General features: G+C 36.6%; 2 protein-coding genes across 4 annotated transcripts; one reads left to right on the forward strand and one right to left on the reverse strand.

The window, feature by feature from the left end:
• Nucleotides 1–1,332: 1,332 nt before the first annotated feature.
• On the reverse strand, nucleotides 1,333–9,516 carry ostf1 (osteoclast stimulating factor 1). The gene is made up of 10 exons (XM_066711144.1): nucleotides 9,291–9,516; nucleotides 6,669–6,715; nucleotides 5,981–6,031; nucleotides 5,810–5,873; nucleotides 5,279–5,332; nucleotides 4,792–4,899; nucleotides 3,761–3,810; nucleotides 3,557–3,635; nucleotides 2,442–2,540; nucleotides 1,333–1,790 (listed from the first exon to the last, which is right to left on the reverse strand). The coding sequence occupies exons 1-10, from the start codon at nucleotides 9,322–9,324 to the stop codon at nucleotides 1,732–1,734; spliced, it is 645 nt and encodes a 214-aa protein (XP_066567241.1). The 5' UTR covers nucleotides 9,325–9,516; the 3' UTR covers nucleotides 1,333–1,731.
• Nucleotides 8,899–18,733, forward strand: LOC136754901 (nicotinamide riboside kinase 1). Of its 3 annotated transcripts, none has more exons than XM_066711142.1 (10): nucleotides 8,899–9,254; nucleotides 10,116–10,159; nucleotides 10,463–10,553; nucleotides 10,873–10,921; nucleotides 14,584–14,761; nucleotides 15,368–15,439; nucleotides 15,853–15,959; nucleotides 16,268–16,351; nucleotides 17,217–17,273; nucleotides 17,905–18,733. In XM_066711142.1, the coding sequence occupies exons 2-10, from the start codon at nucleotides 10,131–10,133 to the stop codon at nucleotides 17,916–17,918; spliced, it is 681 nt and encodes a 226-aa protein (XP_066567239.1). In that variant the 5' UTR covers nucleotides 8,899–9,254; nucleotides 10,116–10,130; the 3' UTR covers nucleotides 17,919–18,733. The 3 variants fall into 3 exon arrangements, with proteins under 3 accessions (XP_066567239.1, XP_066567238.1, XP_066567240.1); XM_066711141.1 differs by lacking the exon at nucleotides 8,899–9,254 and adding an exon at nucleotides 9,591–9,880; XM_066711143.1 differs by lacking the exons at nucleotides 8,899–9,254; nucleotides 17,217–17,273 and adding an exon at nucleotides 9,600–9,880.
• Nucleotides 18,734–21,523: the final 2,790 nt, after the last annotated feature.

Raw genomic sequence — 21,523 nt, forward strand, 5'->3', positions numbered from 1 at the left:
TAATAACTGACTTTTTAGTTCCGCTCTTTCACAGGGAAGCCCTAGCAAAGAAAAAGTCCATAAACAACCAAACATTAATTAGGAGCCAAAGCTGAAAGGATTAACCTTCAAGAAACCCCACTGGTTTCTCCCTCAGTGTTTCCGGCTTCTTTATTGCTGAACCATATGGCGTTTGGAATTACAAAGTGCTCTATTGTGATGGCATGCTCACTGGCTTACACGAGGCTGGCAAGGACAAATAATATTACGACTTTAGAGGTTTGCAGTGCAGTACATCAAGATTAGATTAAATTACATCTAACAGAGTGGAGTGTTTTCAATCAGCCATGCATGCATGTTAACATTTGTGTATGACATGCCACAAATTAAAGAATCTCTTTAAAAACAATTCAATTAAATGGATTTTGGAGACACCAATAAAAAAAGATTGATGTAATTGAGTGAACTACACATTTACCTTCATCATGGGCCAAAGCGCTGGTGTAAAACGAACCAAGATCACATCACTTAGCTCTCATACCGGACAATAGGAAAGGTGCATGTGGATTCTACTAGATGCCAACATACCCATCACAGTATACAAGTAACTGGCTAAAATCACAGGCTTTTGTAAAATATTACATTACATTACATTAACTGGGTTCTAGTTACATCTACTTTTGAAGCTGGATTGTTGGTCATTCTGCAATATTAATCTCTGGTGTTAACATAGTAACAAGTTAGAATATGTATTTGGATGAGACAATCCTAAACTTAATTTAGTATCAAACTAAATGAAAGTTTAAACTATGTAGGGGTTAGTGCATTCAAAATAGGAACAATAAATCAAGTTTAAATTTAAATGTGCAGCCTTAAATGGAAAATCTATCAGTGCGAGAGTAAGTATGGCTTAAAAGAATGGAAAGCAAAAATACATACATTGCTATGAAGGATCAACATCTGATCACAACCACAGTAACTCAAATAACAGATTTTGTGCTGCTCACTGTATATTTTATTAATTTCCTTAAAATCTCTTTATATATACTTACACACATGAAGGCAACATGTATGAATGTTCTAAAACTTATCAAATACACTAAATTGCTTACTGCAAAATGTAATTAACACCCTTTATTCCCAAGAAAACATGTTATTTATTTAAGGGCTTCCAATTTTGTGGATTATGCCTTTAACATTACAAAATGATTTTGTGCGCAAGCATAGATTGATATTGATGTGCCACATACGTCCTAGAAAACATTTTCAAAGCAGTTACATGAAGTTAAATATTTTGGTAGCCTGATTCTTAAATCCATGTTTTAAAACAGAATACAGTTTGTAGAGCAGCAATAGAATGGCAAACTACAACAGCACAATTGCATTTATTGTTAAAGATATATACAAACAGTAGTATTGGATAATCAGATAGTTTTAACCAAACTGGGGTCAAAGAAGGGTGGGGTCTAGAATCTTACTATGATTAATTACAAATTAATAGGTTTAAGGTATGCAGATCATGAAAACACGGACGAGAAACGTTCATGTTAATTTACATTACTCAGGATTGGACAACGGTGCAAACAAAAAGTGCATTTAAAACCCATGTTGACAAAATCGTTCATATATTAATCTTTATACAATGCACATTTAAGCATGGTTATTCTATTCCTAAAGGCAAAGTGTAAAATATTGGAATGTATACATTAATCTAGTTTTTCTTGTAATAAGAAATAGAGAAGCAGCTGGCACTCAGTCCGAGTCTTCATCGTCAAGATATTCCTCTGCATTGCTGTGGGTTCGGATTATGTCTATTACAAAAAACAAAACAAAAACGTATATTTGAAAAATATTGGTAAATGTTATGACTTCTTACAGGAGCAAAAAAACATCTACATACTTTAAACTCCAAGGGATATACAGCTCTTTAGCGTACGTGCTCAAAAATAGGATTTTAAAACTGCAGTCAATTTCCTGGTCTTATTACATATGAAAAACAGTTATAAAAAAAAAAAAAAAAAAAAAACTTTTCCTTTTGTAGCCTAAAATGGTCTGATTTACTTAATCTCACTGAGTGCTGTCTAGATTTTGAACAGAGCATTCAGTCAACACAGCCACCTGGTGGACAGTTACTGCAGCTGTAAAAAGAAAACACTAGCAAAGCAAATCTTATTTTCTAAAGTTTTTAATTGTTTTAAGTGGAACCAGAAAGGCATTCATAAAATAAGTACTGGCAGTCACATACATTTCTTAGCCAATATGTACATGTTCTAGAATAGAATTGTGCAAGATATCTAAGATCAGTTAACTTTCAGATTCTTTCTGCTTTATCAATCATTGGGATCTACAGAAAGGAAGTGGTTTTAAAAAAACATTAGATATGATTTATTCTTTAACAGGGTCAAATGAATAAACTCCAATTAAACAAAGATCAATGAGAAGACCTATCTGATCACACTTACTGGTTCCTTGTTTCCTTTTCAGCAGGGATGCACACTGTGCATTTGTAGCCATTTCCAAGGCCAGTTTCTTCTCATTATTTAGGATATCTGTTCTTGCATCTTAAAAACAAAAGGAAAACAAAATATCAAAAAGAAAAGCATGACATAATATACTGTTAATGAACTTACTAGTTTAGTTAATGAATAGCCTCTACCAAGTACAATTATGAAAAATAACATCCTGATAAAAATAAATAAATAATGGATTTCATTTCTTTTTAAAGGTTAAATGTTAATTATAATGTCTGACAGACATATATAGCATTAGCATACATCTTTTAATTATAATTAATGCCAATCCCTCCTTGGCTATAAAGCATAGAATAAATACAATGATGGTGAATGAAGTGAACAGGTAATGTTTTTGAGTTAACAGAGTTTGTCGAAGTTCTTTGTTACTAGATCAATAAGTAGTGGTGATTCCAGACAAACTGAAATGGGGTGGCCAGAAGGGTCCAGTAGTTATTCTGGAGGTGGCACACCTTTGGTTGGGGGGGGGCGTGATTACATTAAAGGATGTACCTATACTTTCTAAATATGTCCTGAAAGTTTCATTCACATCCATTGCTTATAAGATGGGAAAAAAGCACATTTGTTGTTAGACTGTTTTAAAAAACAAATTGGATTCCTCACATCAGGACATTCACTAGTGTAAACAACTGGCATTGACAGTGAAAGCGACGTTACTGGTTCACCCCCACAGTCCCTGACATTAGATACAGGAGAGCAGGACGACATATACATTTTATTAATATAGCTTCGAGTGACCTGGACGTTTCACAGAGGTGTCACTTCAGATGCGTTTTTTATGCACTTAGCATTCAAACCTACACATCAAAACTACACATAATAAACCTTTAAAGCACGGTAATTTGGCTACAGATTTTAACTTTCTCCCGAAAATTGCAGTGACGAGAGGGGGGGCCAGGCCAAGCTTCATGACGGGTGTCCGTGGCCCCCCTGCCCCCCCCCCCGGAATAAGGTGTTTATTTTATTCTATGCCTTCTGTACATCTGGAGTGCGGATAACTATGTTATTCTGAATTTATTTCTAGGGAACGTTAAACAAGTACTTACTTTTGTTGAGTAACATTTCTACAATGTCTGAGTATCCCTTCCATGCTGCAGCATGCAGAGCTGTGTCTCCAAGTTTATTCTGTTATGAAGCAAACATGCATCACAAACACAAATGTATATGTATTACATATATAATAACAAATATACATGCATATACACACATTTTAATGTTATTACATTATTTTAAGTCTGAAAGCTTCCTACCTGTTGATTGAGTTCCACATTAGAATGGCCAAGTAACATCTCCACTACATCTGTTAAAAAGAATAACAAGTTAAAACCATCGATCACAAAGAAAAAGCAATGTTCATGGGTGTCTACAGTCTCCAATTTCAGAAGCAAGAACACTGTGGCACAGACTGCTGGACAGTTTTTAACTTTGTAAAATTCCAAATAATTTCCAATAAAATTCTGTCAAGACGTTTTTTAGTTTTTACTCTTGTGTAATGCAACTTGGAAAAATTCACTTTCCAGTGACAATAAATCTTGGTGAACTTCAACTTGCTGTTCTTTCCAGCCTTCCCCTTGCACTGCTCAAATCAGGGGTTACATACTGTGTCAATACAGCTGTATTATACTGTATAGTAGTTGTAACAAACCCAAGCTTTTTCCTTTGCAAATAATTTTCCATTTGATAATAACTTAGCTATTGGGGAAATAAGTCTACCTTTGAAGATACATTTTCAAAGGAGTACAGAAGAATCAGAAATGGGCAAGGTCATTACAATATAACAAAAAAACAACACAAAAACAAACACTATACTGATGAGAAACTTTCAGGTGAAACGTATGGAATGTATGTTATTAACAATGTACTTTAGTATTTAACAGCACACTAAGAACTACAACACCTCTATAACCTATAACAGCTAGATGTATAAGCTATAAGAAAATGGGATAAAAAATGAAGGATGTGTCTACATGGAACAGAACTAGCAAAAGACGAAGTAAGAAGGCAAACCTTTGCTTTTCCAGTAATGAAACAGAAAGCTAAATAAAAGACTGCAAGAAAATAACATGTTTATACATATTAGGTTTTCATTTCAAACAGAGATCAATGGTAAAATGTGGATTGCATAGAAACATGATAAATGTATTTTCTCGAAATAGCAGTCAAGCACACTACTAAAAAGCATTTAAGGAGAAGATGAGAGCATTATATTCTATCAGTCGATGGACTTAAAATAAATAGTTATGTACACAACACTGAGCAGTATGTATTCTACAGACTTTACCTTTGTGTCCACCATGACAAGCCCAGTAGAGAGCAGTATTCCCTGCTTTGTCAAGACCATTGATTCCAACCTTGTTTTCCAGGCATTCTCTTAGCCAGCTCACATTGCCTGAAATTCAGGTAAATAGATTAAACTCTTCTGTTTAGGATACTGATCATTTTGATCATCTCCATGCATTGATTTTTGTTTTATTTGTTTGTTTTATATATATATACACACACAAACATTATAAATATATATACACACATATACATACATACAGACACACATTAATTATTGAGACAATATAGTATAAAAACTATACATTTAAAATAAGAAAACCAAATGGATGATTTATTCTTTGGTTGTTGGTTTGCATTTTTACATTTAGATATACAATTGATCAATTAATTTGCTAATCCCTGTTCATGAATGCACTTTAATGAGACAGTAACATGCGACATTTTTGTTTGTTAGTTTAAACGTGATATATTATATTGCCTCTTACCTCTTTTGGCAGCTTCATGCATTGGGTTATCGATTGATTCTGCCTGTTCAGCAACTAGAAATGAACACAATATATGAATTTGCAAATGTATTTTAAGTATGCAGAAAGTGGGAGGAAATATTTGGTTAGGCATTCATTAATAAATGTAACATAATTCACATCACGCTTTCATAACCTCGTTGTCCTAAAAATTTGACAATTTCATATTTCTATGTCAAATGTCTGATTAGCTTTATCTATAGACATTGTAATTAAAATGTATTTTTGCAATGCAAATTAAGCAATTAAGCATTAAGCATGTTAAGCATTAAGGATGTTAAAAATGAGAATCAGACTTGTTTTGTTTTTCACATCTCTGAAAATTACTTTTCAAAACATTCAGTAATATGCAAAGCTTGCTGTTCCCATGAAATCACCAAAAGAGTATTCTAGAATAGAATCCTGGAGAGAATGAGGATTGGGGGCATTGTCACCCCAGCCTTTAAATCACAAGCATCATTCCTTAAAAAAGGCCATTAGACCCATACTTACCATAATTGCTTGGGATCAGCCCTGTCCTGCCTCTACAGGTCCCTTTCCACCAGTTGCTATCACTCTAATAATAAAAACAGTCTTATCAGAGCACAATAGAGCATTCACATTGTACTACAGACCAGATTTCATCAACACATTGGGGGGGAGGGATCCACTGATTGTACTTACTGTATCAGAAATGTACAAAATATCTCCTTCTTCAAAATAGAGTTCATCTGGCTGAAAACAGAACAAAAAACAAACAAAAGTCCTTAATTAACAGTTTTCATCCTATTACAATGCATTACTGTAAACATTATTTTCACAGTATATTTCCTATTTTTATGTTTTTCTAGCTAATAAATTACCTCTCCACATTGCAGAGGTAAGCTTAAATTAGGGATACAGATGAAGGTAGGAAACGTGAAATGGTTACTTTTAAGTTGTTCAGAGAGTTTCTTTATTTTGAGTAATTTAGCTAAGGTATGCATTATAAGTGATGAAATTAGGGTTACATTCTAGTCCTACAAAGTGCTGCCTTAAATGGTACCAGTGGAGGAGTAGTATAGATGCTTTTCCTGCTTATATTAAGTATATTGATATGCTCTCAGTCTTTCTTATTGCTTGAATGTCTGTCTAACCCCACTCATTTCCATTTTCACCACATGGGCAGGGAACATTAATTGGTTGAGGTGTTGGGCTATAGGCTGAAGATGTAAGTCTAGTGGTTATAATTATCTCCTTTAATGTTTCCATTCTTTTAGATCAAATCATGCTCAGACCTTGGCTGACTGAAGCTGCGCTATTTACAAGTTTAAGTTCCCAATTCCTCGCTAGGTTAAATAAATATATATTTTAAGGTTGCAATTATACTTACAGTTCTTGGGTCAAATGTGAACAGAGCTCTGAAGACTTTCACCTGTCCTGAAAAGTGTGGGTGGAGCGGGGGGGGTGGAAATAATATTATTAAAAATTGTGAAGAATACATTCTACAAGGATCATACAATTGTGACTAAACACCAGGCATAAAACAGAGAGTGCACAAACATCTGTATGTTATACCTCCCATAAGGCTTAATATAGCCTAGATATTCATGGCAAAGGTTGATAAATATAGCATACTACAGGAAAATGTACCAAATTATGTTTATGAAATTACAGAGTGATGGTACCTGACGTGTAAAAAAAGTTGTATGTTTCCAACACCATATTCAAGTACTACATCATATATTGTTTTTATCATATCCAAAATACATTAATGGAGTAGGACTATATTTAGCGATTTGGAAGATATCTTAGTCAGGCATTTTGCCAAGATTTGAATTATGATTGCATAGCACACTTTCCAATACAAAATTGCAATGATGACGATTAACAGGAAGGTACATTGACGGGAGATTGTTCAAGAAGCATGAGTTCGAATGTATGTCCAGTGTCAACAGTGAGCTTCCAAAATAAAGACTACTCTGCGAGTATTACACCATATACAATTATAAAAATATGTTATCAATCCAGTTAGATTACTAAAGCAATGCAGGACCAGTAGGGCTCATGTCACAGAAAGGGTATATAACATGCATACTGTAAATTATGATAATTGTGGTGCAATACAGCAGGAAAAATAATAATTATTAATAATAATAATAATAATAATAATATTATTATTATTATTATTATTAATAATAATAATAATAATAACTTAATAAATAGCTGACTTCTGCTTTTTTATTTTCTCCCCCCCATCCCAAAACATGTTTTGCAACGCCATCATGCAAAATCATTGTAATTGTGAAAACCTGACCCCAGGTTTGATCCTCTGGAAGGCTGAATGTAATCTGTTTATATAGAGAATTAACATAAACAAAACAAGGGTCCCATTAAAGTTATTAAAGTATGTTCCTGCATTTCCTCTGGTAAACTCTCAAAGTAGTGAATCACATTTTACTTTTTTATCATACCAGTTGAACTTCCTATATAAAAAAAATATTTTTAAAGCAGAAAATTACATGTAACAAAATGACAAACTAATATATTTTATGCATCTATATTTGTGATGTAATTTAGCAGACTTTTTTATTATTATTATTATTATTATTATTATTATTATTATTTTTGCCATTTGCAAGTTACAGGCTTATTTTGTAGCCTATGCAATCTCTAACGCCTTACAGTATTTTTAAAGATGCATTATATTCTTTTAACCAGTTTGCTTTCAGACCTCCCACCCTTCCCCAAAACATCAGAAGTACTAAATAAGGAACCCAAGGAACGTTTGCTTAATGGTCACTTCCCCTTTCAAACAAAAGGGCTGTATCAATCTACAACACAAAGGGATAATATGTGTAAGCATTATATTTAGGTGTGCCAAACGTCAAACATTATGTTAAACAAGAATGTTTAGGTTGGACTCATTCAACATTAACTGAATGAAACCTGATTTCACACTGATGGAAACTTGCAAGCACTGACTTGTGCAGCTGCATCCCTGGCAGCACACGTCAATGGCAGGGACAGGAATTCACACTATAGCAGACAAGAACATTTAGGAGGACAATTTACAACCGGAATCTACAGAATCTAATTTTTGCCACAGAGTTTGGCTGTTTTTTTCTGGGGGGGGGGGGGGGGGCAGTATATACTTATTCTGCAAGATGTACAAGTAAATGTAAAGACAAATAAAACTAGGTAGCAATTACCTGCACGCATCTTACATCACATAACAGTCAGAATTGATATAATGGTCTTGTATGCGTGATCACAACTGTCAGATTTAGACACTCTTTCAAATAATACAAGGCGCTGGGAAGTCTGGAAAAATATATATATTTGCACATCGCTAGCCGTTTATCCTTGCGTCTGTAAAGTACAATGTAAACACTGCTCAATACCAGGCTACTGGTTTGAAGTGTCTGCATTTAATGAACATACCCCCAATCTAAACAAAATCGTGAGTCTCTAGGTATCAGCTGGACTTAATTGTGCCGGCTCTCTCTCAATACACTACACGTAATCATTTTTTTCAATACAAGTAAATACCACTAACGCATTGGTGAATACCAGTCGCATTAGTGTAAAGCAGTACACACAGGTCATGATCTTCACAGTTTTATATACGTTTTCTTTCCTCAACCCAAGGTACCTACTACAGCAAATGTAGATATTGACAAGACCGTTCAGAGGACCCCACCCCCTTCAACAGAAATGGTTTTGTGCATAGCAATAAGCAGCAGCCTTGCTACTCATAGGGGGAAATGAGAGGATAAAGTGGTATCAAATCTAATAATATATCACAATTTAAAAAAAAAAACCTAACTAAAGTTCCTGATCAAAAGTTTTTTCAATTTTCTTTCTTCTTTTTTTTTTTAAAGTAGTTCCGTTTGACTTCATCACAGATGAGTGGTAACATGAAGAATCGTAATGTTAGCGAAGTTCCTTAGGGTTTCCTCCTCGGTTTGAACTTGAAGTAAGCATTTTTTATCGTACATACATTTATACTTACCGGGTTTAGCGGGCTTAGGAGGAGGCTTTGACATCTCGATTAAACTAACGCCAAAAAGTAAAAAGCAGGATCGATTATTACTTATTTTTTAATTAACTTTCGTGATAAAACAATGAGGAAGTAGAATTCGAATTGCAAAGCAGCTCTACTTGATGCGGAAGAGAGCGTCTGCGCATGCTCTATGTATGAGAAAATACAGGAAGCTGCTCACAGCATCAGGCGGTGGCTCAGTAAAACTGATCCTTCTGCTCGCCATTCCGGATCCACTGAGTACATCTACATACTAAATATACTTGTTATTTGGCGCCAAAATGGAACCTGTTTCACATAATAGTAATGGATGTCATTATTTAGGGGCGTGTTGGTAGATATCGCCTACGAATGGAAAGTTGCTGCATTGTGGCACGACTAACACAATAGGTGCTACTGCTGGTACTTTTCTTCCCCAGAAACAACCGATATTTGTTTCTTTCTTATTCGATCGCAGTGTTTATTTTTTCAATTTTATATACAGATTAAAAAACACGCAAACGTGACATTGAATATGACTCGACGAAATTAGTTTCTGAAATCCCTACGGTTCTAAATAGGTATGTGTGTCTTACAATCTTCACATATAATGCAATGCAATTGAACAAATACAAACGTTAAAACATTAACTCACTCCCAATTCACTTGAAATTCGTTGGGATATTATACAGTAACAAATATAAGATCGTAACATTATGCAAACACACTGGCTGTAATCTGCAAGCATAAACTATTGAAACATGAAGTAGAAATAGATTGCCTTGGTTTGACTTTTTGTTTTGTTTTTCTTTTCAGGAGAAGTGAACAATTATGAATCAATTAATAATTGGTATTGGAGGGTAAGCAATGTCAAGTATATTTTTTTTTGAAGAGGAGGGAAACTTAATTACCATAATGTGAGGCTCCATGTATAAATGTCGGCTAAATTGCATCCTCATTATTATCAACTTAATAATAAATAAACACATACATACTTTAATATGTACAGTTGCATATTTATGTTATATATGCATTGCATTTGTATAGCTCAATGTCATAAAGAGTAGGCAAGACTGTCAAATGATGATACTTTTTTTTCCAAAAGAATTGACAAGTCTCGCCAAGGTATATATCACTCAGATTGTCTTTGTTTAATGTTACAGAGTCACAAATGGTGGGAAAACTACACTCGCAAGACGTGTTCATGAACATGTCCGCAACAGCTTCATTATAGCACAGGACAATTATTTCAAGGTAAAATACATTCTCCATAGTTTCAACATATTTCATGAATATATAGGATTTGCCCGTTGTTAATATATGCCTGCATGACAAATGTATTTGCTTTATACTGCACAGTCTTAATTAGATATGTATGAATTCTCTGCATACATATTGCAACATTTATAGGTGTCTTTTCCAAAGCAATGTCTGTTAAAAAAGAGACTGGCATGTAGGAATAGGCTTTTTTATGTATCTTTTCAGGAGAAGGGTATAATTGAAAAACTGAAATACAATATTGTATCATATAGGGAAAATATCTGCTTAATTTAAGGAGGTTTTTTTTTTTAAGGATGATTCTGTAGTGGCTGTTGATGATAATGGCTTCAAGCAGTATGACGGTGAGAGTTTTTCTACTGACACCTGTCAAAAACAGATATATGTATGAAAAAACAAGACAAACATTGATTATATATTATATTGTGAACAGTGTGTATTGTACACTCAAGTCCAAATTATGGTATACAGATTATAATTTTAGTGTTTAAACCTGTTGGGAGATAATTATTTACCAACGGGTTTAAACACTAAAATATATCATTCCAAATTAATTAATTAAAATATATATAAGTGAAGATGAAGAATGCAAAACATTCCTGGAGATGATGGCATCACAGTGGAGATGCTAATAGAAGCTGGAGACGAAATTGAGAAGATTCTGGCAAAACTTTTCACAAAGTGTCTTAGAAATAAGCAAATTCCATGGAACAATGGAACAATGCAACTGTCACTCTGAAGAACTACAGGTGCATTAATCTACTTCCCATCTTATACAAAGTAATTACAAAGATATTATAAGACACACTGGACTTTGTCCCAACCAAGAAAAGAATCAGGATTTAGAAGTGGATATAACACAATGGATCATATACAAGTAATATGAGAAGCATTTGGAAGTTGCAGAGAATATGAGCTTCCTCTGTGTCTGGGCTTTGTTGATTACGAGAAAGCATTTGATTCAGTGTATACAAACACAGTCATCAGAGCTCTAAGAAATCAAAACATTGATGAAATCTATATAACTCTTATTAAATATATGTACAACGATGCTTCATCAACAATCCGATGCCACCAAGACATAAGCTCAAGATTTTTAAAAGAGTACGACAAGGAGACACAATCTCTCCAAAACTCTTCACGGCAACTCTTGAAGAAGTGTTCAAGAAAAAAAAAGAATCAATTTAAACTGGAGTTTATTTAAACAATTTAGGATTTTCCGATGACATCATCATATTTACAAGAACACTTCAAATCTCAAGCTTCAATTTCAAGAACTATCAGATGCAAACAAGAAAACTGGACATAAAATGAACCCAAGTACAACAAAAATCATGTTTAACAGCTTTGTTAAATCAACAGATACTGGAAGAAGTCAAAAGTTACAGTTAGGTCCATAAATATTTGGACAGTTACACAATTGTCATCATTTTGGCTCTGTATGCCACCACAATGGATTTGAAAGGAAGACTTTCATCTTTAATTTGAGGGTAGTTACATCCAAACTGGGTGAACGTTGTAGGAATTACACCGATTTATTTTTGTGGTCCCCCCAATTTTAGGGACTCAAAAGTATTTGGACAAACTAACATAATCATTAATGAAATTGTGAGTTTCAATACCTGCCTGAAGTCTGGAGCCCATAGACATCACCAGATGCTGGGTTTCTTCCCTGGTGATGCTCTGCCAGGCCTGTACTGCAGCTGTCTTTAGTTCCTGCTTGTTCTTGGGGCGTTTTGCCTTCAGTTTTGCCTTAGAAATCAAAACAAACCAATCAGAGAGAGAGCAAAAACATTAGGTGTGGCCAAATCAACTATTTGGTACACTGGTGAGCTCAGGAAAACCAAAAGGCCTGGAAGACCATGGAAAACAATTGTGGTGGATGACAGAAAAATTATTTCCTCGATGAAGAAAAACCCCTTCACAACAGTTGGCCAGATCAAGAACACCTTCCAGGAGGTAGTCATATCTGTGTCATAGTCAACAATCAAGAGAAGACTTCAGCAGAGTAAATACAGAGGGTTTACCACAAGATGTAAATCATTGGTAAGCCCCAAAAACAGGAAGACCAGACTAGAGTTTGCAAAAACACATCTAAAGAACCCTGTACAGTTCTGGAATAACATCCTTTGGACAGATGAGACAAAGATATACTTGTACCAGAATGCTGTGAAGAGAAGAGTATGGAGAAAGGAAGGAACTGCTCATGATCTGAAGCATACCATCTCATCTATGAAGCATGGTGGAGGTAGTGTTATGGCACGGGCATGTATTTATTTATTGATGATGTGACTGCTGACAAAAGCAGCAGGATTAATTCTGAAGTGTTTAGGTCTATATTATCTGCTCAGATTCAGCCAAATGCTTCAAAACTCATTGGACGGTGCTTCACAGTGCAGATGGACAATGACCTGAAGCATACTGCAAAAGCAACACAAGACTTTTTTTAAGGCGAAGAAGTGGAGTGTTCTGCAATGGCCAAGTCAATCACCTGAGCTGAATCCAATTGAGCAGCATTTCACTTACTGAAGGCAAAACACCCCAAAAACAAGCAGGAACTAAAGACAGCTATGTTATGTTAGTTTGTCCAAATACTTTTGAGCCCCTAAAATTGGGGGGACCACCAATGAAAATGGTTGTAATTCCTACACCGTTCACCCAATTTGAATGTAACTACACTCAAATTAAAGATGAAAGTCTACACTTTAAGCACATAGTGATTGTTTCCTTTCAAATCCATTGTGGTGGCGTACAGAGCCAAAATGATGACAACTGTCCAAACATTCATGGACCTAACTGTATATCTACATTGGACAGCACAGCCGGAGATATTATGGAAGAAATCAAAGGAAGAGTAGAAATGGGATGGAGTGCATTTGATAGAAACAGCACGATGTTGAAAGGAAATCTACCCACTTGCCTGAAGAGAAAAATAATTGATCACTGCATACTACCAGTGCTCACTTACGACTGTGAAACCTGGTCATCCATCCATCTTCGAAACTGCTTATCCTGGTGAGGGTCATGGGGAAGCCAGAGCCGATCTTGGCAGGCATAGGGCGCAAGGCAGGAATACACCCAGGATGGGATGCCAGGCCATCGCTGGAAACACACACACACACACCTACAGGGCAATTTAGTATGGTCAATTAACCTAACCCGCATGTCTTTGGACGGTGGGAGGAAATCGGAGTGCCCGGAGGAAACCCATGTGGACATGGGGAGAACATGCAAACTCCTGTGGAAGAAACTCAGTCTTCAATCAGGGTGGAATGGTCGTTGCAATGCCTTTATTACACGCAGGTTGCTCTGACTCCATGCTAAAAGTCAGAGCTTTTTATATACAGAAATCAAAGATCTGGTTATAATTAACAAGTCATTACTATGTTATCTTAAAAGCTAGCAAAGCAGAATATATTAGAGGACAGAGTCCATAGGTCAATACAAGGATTAAGGAGCAGTCACTCAAATCATACTGTTTGTCATTGTCTCCAAGATGCTCATCGAAAATAACAAACAGAGGTCAAACTACCTTCTGGCCTGACCTTATCTTTCTTAAGTATACAAAAAGTAAAACATTTGTGAGAAAGGAATTTCTAGCTTTACTTCCACACTTCACACAGACAGGCACCCCAAGCTGGGACTTGAACCCAGGACCCTTGGAGGTGCTGTGGGGTAGCAGTGCTAACCACTGTGTCACTGAGCCACCCAAACCTGATCATTTAAGTAAAAAAGTATTTAGAAACTGCAGATGAAACAAAGAAGAATGGAAAAATGTATGAGGCCTTCATCCAGCACTGGATCAATATAGGCCGATGTGATATATATTACAGAAGCATATCAAATCTATTATTAGTTTGCCTTAATGTCTTAACTTTCTCCACCAGCATCAATTAGGATATTTGGTATATATCTAGTATTTGGTTTTGAAGAAAGACACTTCACTGTTTTGTAACATTAGTATTCAATATTAAGAACTGGTTTAAGTTTAAGTTTGTGATTTTAGTTATTGATGCCCTGAACATGGACAGTATGATGAGAGAGATTTACAACTGGAAGAAGGACCCAAAGTCATATTTAATTTCTCATGGACTGAAACAATCTGCACACAGCAAAGAGGCAAATGGAGTACAGAATGAAGTGTATGTACTCATCACTGAAGGCTTTCTACTCTATAATTACAAGTAAGTATGTTATCAGTAACATAAGTAGAAAATGTAGTAAGAATTCAGATATTTAAGAAATGGTTGTGAGTAAATTTGGAAAGTCCACAATATTTGTGGGTGATAACATTTGATGTAATCAGAAACAAAGAAACTAACCAAAACATATAGTAAACCAAGACACAATACACTATTTTGTGTATGTGTTAGTACGGAGAGGAAGCAAAATACAGACTTGTCACCATTGGATAGATTGCCTGCAAATCTTAGAAAATTACATTTTACACTAAGAGCAATTGGTAATTAGTAATGTATATCACTTTAGTACTTTTATCTGTGTCCAGTCTGTCAGCAAATAGGATGTTTCTATGTGAGATACAAAAAAATATGTATTTGAAAAAGTAAAGGACTAAATTACCCCAGTGCCTTTTAAGCTGTCTGAAAACAAATCTATATTTAAGTAAAATAATAAAATATAGTAAAAAAAAAAAAACATGGAATACAATACATTTTATTATTTGAGATAACTTTAATACATCTTGGTGATGATGATGATTTAATTTTATGATTTACAAAAGGTGTTCTACTTTTGTGGCTTTACAATGAATCCACTTATTTATTTTCCAGACCCTTGAATGAGTTATTTGATCTAAGATATTTCTTAAATATTCCATATGATGTCTGTAAAAAACGGAGGTGGTAAGTATCAGTTGATTTACACCTTTTCTCTAGCAGTTACACTCATAAGATGCAGAAAACTAACAGTAGTTTGAACACATTCCAACCTAAGGTTTGGGTGAATGTGTTATCAGTAAGACTGGCATTAGTCCTTCCTAGAAAAGTACTATAGCTCTGCTGTTTGTGCAGGCTATAGATGACTGGAGAGCACAAGTTTCCAAAGACCTGTGATTTTTGTTTCTCTTCCATGATAGTACAGTAGTCATAGTGGTAAGCCAAGCTGATTGAAAATTGGCAATTCCTTATTGGAATGGTATAAAAGGTGAATTAAACATATAATGCATAATGTATCTGATTCGACTCTTTTTAGACTGCTGTACATGCATTAGTCACACATTCTTTGCAACTCTGAGCCTTATGTCTTTAATTCACAGTGCAAGAGTGTATATACCTCCTGATCCCCCTGGATACTTTGATGGACATGTCTGGCCAATGTACATAAAACACAGAAAAGAAATGGAGGACACCGTTTCCGAGCTGGGTACATTATATTTTAAACTGAAGGACACTGAGGCTTTGTAGAAATAATATACATCATTTAATTTCACAAACACTCAAACACACACATATACACATATATGTGTGAAATGTATATAGTTGTTATCTGTCCTGTTTAAGTACAGAAACATTATATATTCACAAACATCAATGTATCCTTGCTGATTATTTTTTTAATCAATTTTAAAGAAAAATGCATTTTAAATGTATTATTTAATACTCATTGAAGGTAGCTCTTTGTGAAATGAAGCTAAAGACAATATGAATGTTTTTTGTTTCTTTGTTTTTTAGTTTATTTAGATGGGACCAAGACAATACATGAGCTGTTTTCCACTGTATATGAAAACATAATGGTACAAATACAAAAAAGAACAGGTAAGTTTTAATCTGTGTCCTATGTAAGTAAAATGACAAACATCATAATATAATGTCCCCATTTTTGTTCAGTAAATGTCAAACTAAAGTAGACTACAGAGATGAGGAATTAATGACCTGTCCTGGACAGAAATAGATCAAACATTATTTGTGAAATAGTTTTTCTTTCTGCATATTGAAATACTGGACTCATCAAATAAACACATTCCAAAATGCAATCCCTTTTGATATTTTGAATTTAAAAAAAAAATAATAATAATATATATATACACTCACCTAAAGGATTATTAGGAACACCATACTAATACTGTGTTTGACCCCCTTTCGCCTTCAGAACTGCCTTAATTCTACGTGGCATTGATTCAACAAGGTGCTGAAAGCATTCTTTAGAAATGTTGGCCCATATTGATAGGATAGCATCTTGCAGTTGATGGAGATTTGTGGGATGCACATCCAGGGCACGAAGCTCCCGTTCCACCACATCCCAAAGATGCTCTATTGGGTTGAGATCTGGTGACTCTGGGGGCCAGTTTAGTACAGTGAACTCATTGTCATGTTCAAGAAACCAATTTGAAATGATTTGACCTTTGTGACATGGTGCATTATCCTGCTGGAAGTAGCCATCAGAGGATGGGTACATGGTGGTCATAAAGGGATGGACATGGTCAGAAACAATGCTCAGGTAGGCCGTGGCATTTAAACGATGCCCAATTGGCACTAAGGGGCCTAAAGTGTGCCAAGAAAACATCCCCCACACCATTACACCACCACCACCAGCCTGCACAGTGGTAACAAGGCATGATGGATCCATGTTCTCATTCTGTTTACGCCAAATTCTGACTCTACCATCTGAATGTCTCAACAGAAATCGAGACTCATCAGACCAGGCAACATTTTTCCAGTCTTCAACTGTCCAGTTTTGGTGAGCTTGTGCAAATTGTAGCCTCTTTTTCCTATTTGTAGTGGAGATGAGTGGTACCCGGTGGGGTCTTCTGCTGTTGTAGCCCACCCGCCTCAAGGTTGTACGTGTTGTGGCTTCACAAATGCTTTGCTGCATACCTCGGTTGTAACGAGTGGTTATTTCAGTCAAATTTGCTCTTCTATCAGCTTGAATCAGTCGGCCCATTCTCCTCTGACCTCTAGCATCAACAAGGCATTTTCGCCCACAGGACTGCCGCATACTGGATGTTTTTCCCTTTTCACACCATTCTTTGTAAACCCTAGAAATGGTTGTGCGTGAAAATCCCAGTAACTGAGCAGATTGTGAAATACTCAGACCGGCCCATCTGGCACCAACAACCATGCCACGCTCAAAATTGCTTAAATCACCTTTCTTTCCCATTCAGACATTCAGTTTGGAGTTCAGGAGATTGTCTTGACCAGGACCACACCCCTAAATGCATTGAAGCAACTGCCATGTGATTGGTTGGTTAGATAATTGCATTAATGAGAAATTGAACAGGTGTTCCTAATAATCCTTTAGGTGAGTGTATATATATATATATATATAAAGCATTTGTGTGGATTATCATGAATTTTCTGTCCATGTCTAGGGAAAGACACTTAAGCTTGCAAAATGGTTGCAGTCAAAAGAGAAGACAACTTCGTCCTATGCCTCCACACTTGGTCCAAAACAGGTGACCTTGAGAGTTGACTTTGTTTTGTAAAAGATATATAGTAAAGTATTAAATACCCTAGACTGACATCATAAGCTAACATAGCCTTTCTCCATTTTCTCAGGTTAATGTATTTCCTTACAATGTGTCTTACCAGATTGCTTTTTTGTTGTTGTTGTTGTTGTAGTTTTTTTTTGTTTGTTTGTAAATTACTTGCAACAATAAATAGGATGAGTAGACCAATGCCAAGCTAAAAAATAAACACCAACATACTTGTCATAAAATGTAATAATAACTTGATAGCTTGAAACATTAGCAAATAATATGCAAAATGTGGAAATGCTGCAATTACTTTAAACTTGAAAACTTAAAAACAGATAGCTATTTTCTCTCATGAAGAGTTACCAAACAGCAAAGCCTTGGCATTGACTGTTAATGTAAACTCATGAGGTATAGTTGTATTTTTTAAATATTTTTTATTTTATTAAATAGAATTTGCCTTTGTTAGTAAAACTGTAGACATAGAATTGTATCGGTGTAAGAATATCAACTTGATGTTTTGCTTGTCTGTATGTAATGTTACTAGACATTGTATCAGTGTCTGTGATACTCCAAAATGTTTCAGTAGCTACTACCACATTTATTAACTTTTGATGGTGCTGTTGGGGTCATTGTGCATTGCAGTGTAAGCATATTGTACTATTAATATGTCATAGAAGAAAATAATATAATGTTTTTCAAACTTATTAAAAAGAAATCACTTGCTTGTCATAGTGCTTTACTTAAACATGTAAACAATAATGTGAGTAAATTATAACTTGAAAGAGTATATATGTATGTATTACAGTGATTATTCTACTTTCAGTAAATCAAAAGTCCCAATGTGAACAGAACACATTTAATCAGACATTATATTAGCTGAGTTGGGTTGCTTCCAAGATTTCATTAAGCTTATGAACCAAGACAACACAAATGTGCAAATGTAATGACAGGACAAAATAACACTATCACAAACCTGTGACAAGCATCTAAGCATAAATTGATAGGGATGACCTGAAAGGACACCTGATGAACTAAGCTTTCAGAATGAGATTAATTTAATTTAATGTACCCTATTATATTACATAAAAGTTATGTAAAATTGTTTGTTGTGTATACTCACGTAAGAATCCCTAAATGTTTTGACATATTTTGAGATTTTAGATCTGCAAATTTGTATTAGTGAGTCAAAAAATCGAATTCTTATAAAACTAAGTAAATAATCATGCCCTGCTAAAGGGTTATTTTTTAACACTGAAGCAAATAATTAGATCAAACAATTGAAGGTGGGCTAGAATAAAGTCCAGACATTGCTGCATAGACATAGGTCAATCACCCCTCAGTCAATACACGTAAGTTCATGTTCATTAAAGTAGAGACCTCACTGACTTTTTCAAATATTGAATCTAGAATTAACCTGAAATCACCATTTTTCCACTGGTTACTTTATAGAACACAAGTTGGAAGTATTAAGCAAATTATAAAATGTTTCAGTGACAACTAAGAAATGTTTCTATTCACCTAAGAAGTATGGGTAATATACTATATATATATATATATATATATATATATATATATATATATATATATATATATATAAGAGTAATTTCAAACATTACACTTAAAATTGCTTTAATTAATTTATATATATATACATGTTCTCCCTGTCTCTGGAGAAAGGAGAGTGGAGAGGAGGTAGAGTTAGTCTTCTGGCACTGGAGGAGCACAGTGGTCTGGAGGGGATGTATGGAGAGACGAGTGTCTGAAGGTAACTTGGTGCAGTGTGGTCAAGACAGCGGTAGGTGAGGGTCAATGACTTGAACTGTATCGGGAGCCAGTGGAGCCAGTGGAGGGAGCGGAGCAGTGGAGTAGCGTGTGTGAATCGTGGCAGAGAGAATACCAGACGAGCTGCAGAGTTCTGGATGAGCTGGAGGGTTCGGGTAGTAGATGCAGGCCGGCCAGGAGGGAGTTGGAGAGGACCAGTGACTGGACAAGCAGCTGAGTCGAGTAGTTGGTGAGGAAGGGACGGATTCGGTGTATGTTGCTAAGGAAGAATCTGCAGGTGTGTGTCAGCGTGGTGATGTGCTGGGTGTAGGAGAGCGCAGGATTGAGGGTGACTCCTAGATTTTTTGCGGAAGAAGAAGGAGAGAGTGTGGTGGATTCCAAGGGGAACGAGATGGGGAGGTCAGCAGAAGGTGAGGAAGAGTGGGGGAAAAACAGGAGATCCGATTTTGAGAGGTTGAGTTTGAGGTGGTGTGAGTGCATCCAGGCGGAAATAGCAGACAAGCAGGAAGAAATGAGAGGGTCGGAAGAGGGAAAAGACAGGAAGATTTGGGCATCATCAGCGTAGAAGTGGTAGGAGAAACCATGGGATGCTATGAGGGGGCCCAGGGAGCGAGTGTAGAGTGAGAACAGGAGCGGGCCCAGGACAGAGCCTTGGGGAACGCCTGTGAGGAGAGGTTGGGGGGTGGATGAGGAGCCTCGCCATGTCACTTGGTAGGACCGGTCACTGAGGTAGGAGGAGAACCAGGTGAGAGCAGTCCCAGAGATTCCAAGGTCAGTGAGGCAGGAGAGGAGGATGGAGTGATCAACGGTGTCAAATGCTGCGGAGAGGTCAAGGAGGATGAGGACTCAGGAGAGGGAGGCCTCCCGAGCACAGCTGAGGGAGTCAGTGACTGCCAGGAGAACCGTCTCAGTGGAGTGAGCTGTGCGGAAGCCAGATTGCAGAGGATCATGGAGTGAGTGTTGGGACAGAAAGTCCGAGAGCTGACGGGTGGACCGCCCGCTCGAGAGTCTTTGAGAGGAAGGGGAGTAGGGAGACAGGGCGGTAGTTCTGAGGAGAGGTGGCGTCAAGGGTTGGTCTCTTGAGCAGTGGGATGACACGAGCTTGTTTAAATGCAGAGGGGAAACAGCCAGAGAGGAGTGAGGAGTTGAGGAGGGAGGAGATGAAGGGAAGAAGATCAGGAGCGGTCGCTTGGAAGAGGCAAGAAGGGAAAGGGTCCAGGGCACACATTGTAGGTTTGTGATGTAGGAGGAGAGCAGAAACTTCAGCATCTGAGAGAGGTGAGAATGAAGAAAAGGAAGCTTGATCAGTGGGAGGTTTGGGTGTGATGGTTGAGGAGGGTGGAGTATTGAAGAGCCTGCGGATGTCTGCAATCTTGGAGGAGAAGAAGGAGGTGAAATCATCAGCAGTGAGAGATGAGGGAGGGGGGGCAAGGAGGGAGGAGAAGGTGGAGAAGAGTTTGCGGGGGTTGTTGACAGTGGATTCGAAGAGTGATTGGACGTCTTCTTGGAGGTAGCACAGTTGACAGATAGATGGGAAAATCAGTCAATGGAAGGTAAGAGAGTGAGGGCAGTGGAGGCAAGGGTGGAGGGGGAGACAGAGCGGAGATTATGGCGGAAGGTGACCGAGGGAGTGGGTGGAGTGGGGAGGGAGGGGAGGGAAAGGGAGAAGGAGATGAAGTGGTGGTCCGAGATGTCCATGGGTGTCACGGAGAGTGTTGAAGGGGAGCAGCCT

This window comes from Amia ocellicauda, chromosome 8 (genome assembly GCF_036373705.1).
Source record: "Amia ocellicauda isolate fAmiCal2 chromosome 8, fAmiCal2.hap1, whole genome shotgun sequence".
NCBI lineage: Eukaryota > Metazoa > Chordata > Actinopteri > Amiiformes > Amiidae > Amia > Amia ocellicauda.

Coding starts and splice junctions, on each gene's coding strand:
- ostf1 (XM_066711144.1), bottom strand. CDS start 9,324: ATGTCAAAGCCTCCTCCTAAGCCCGCTAAACCCG. Junction 5,333..5,809: donor GCTGATCCCAAGCAATTATG/GTAAGTATGGGT, acceptor GTTCATTTCTAG/TTGCTGAACAGGCAGAATCA. Junction 1,791..2,441: donor GAAAAGGAAACAAGGAACCA/GTAAGTGTGATC, acceptor TTTTTGTAATAG/ACATAATCCGAACCCACAGC.
- LOC136754901 (XM_066711142.1), top strand. CDS start 10,131: ATGAATCAATTAATAATTGGTATTGGAGG. Junction 10,160..10,462: donor TTAATAATTGGTATTGGAGG/GTAAGCAATGTC, acceptor TTAATGTTACAG/AGTCACAAATGGTGGGAAAA. Junction 16,352..17,216: donor ACAAATACAAAAAAGAACAG/GTAAGTTTTAAT, acceptor ATGTCTCAACAG/AAATCGAGACTCATCAGACC.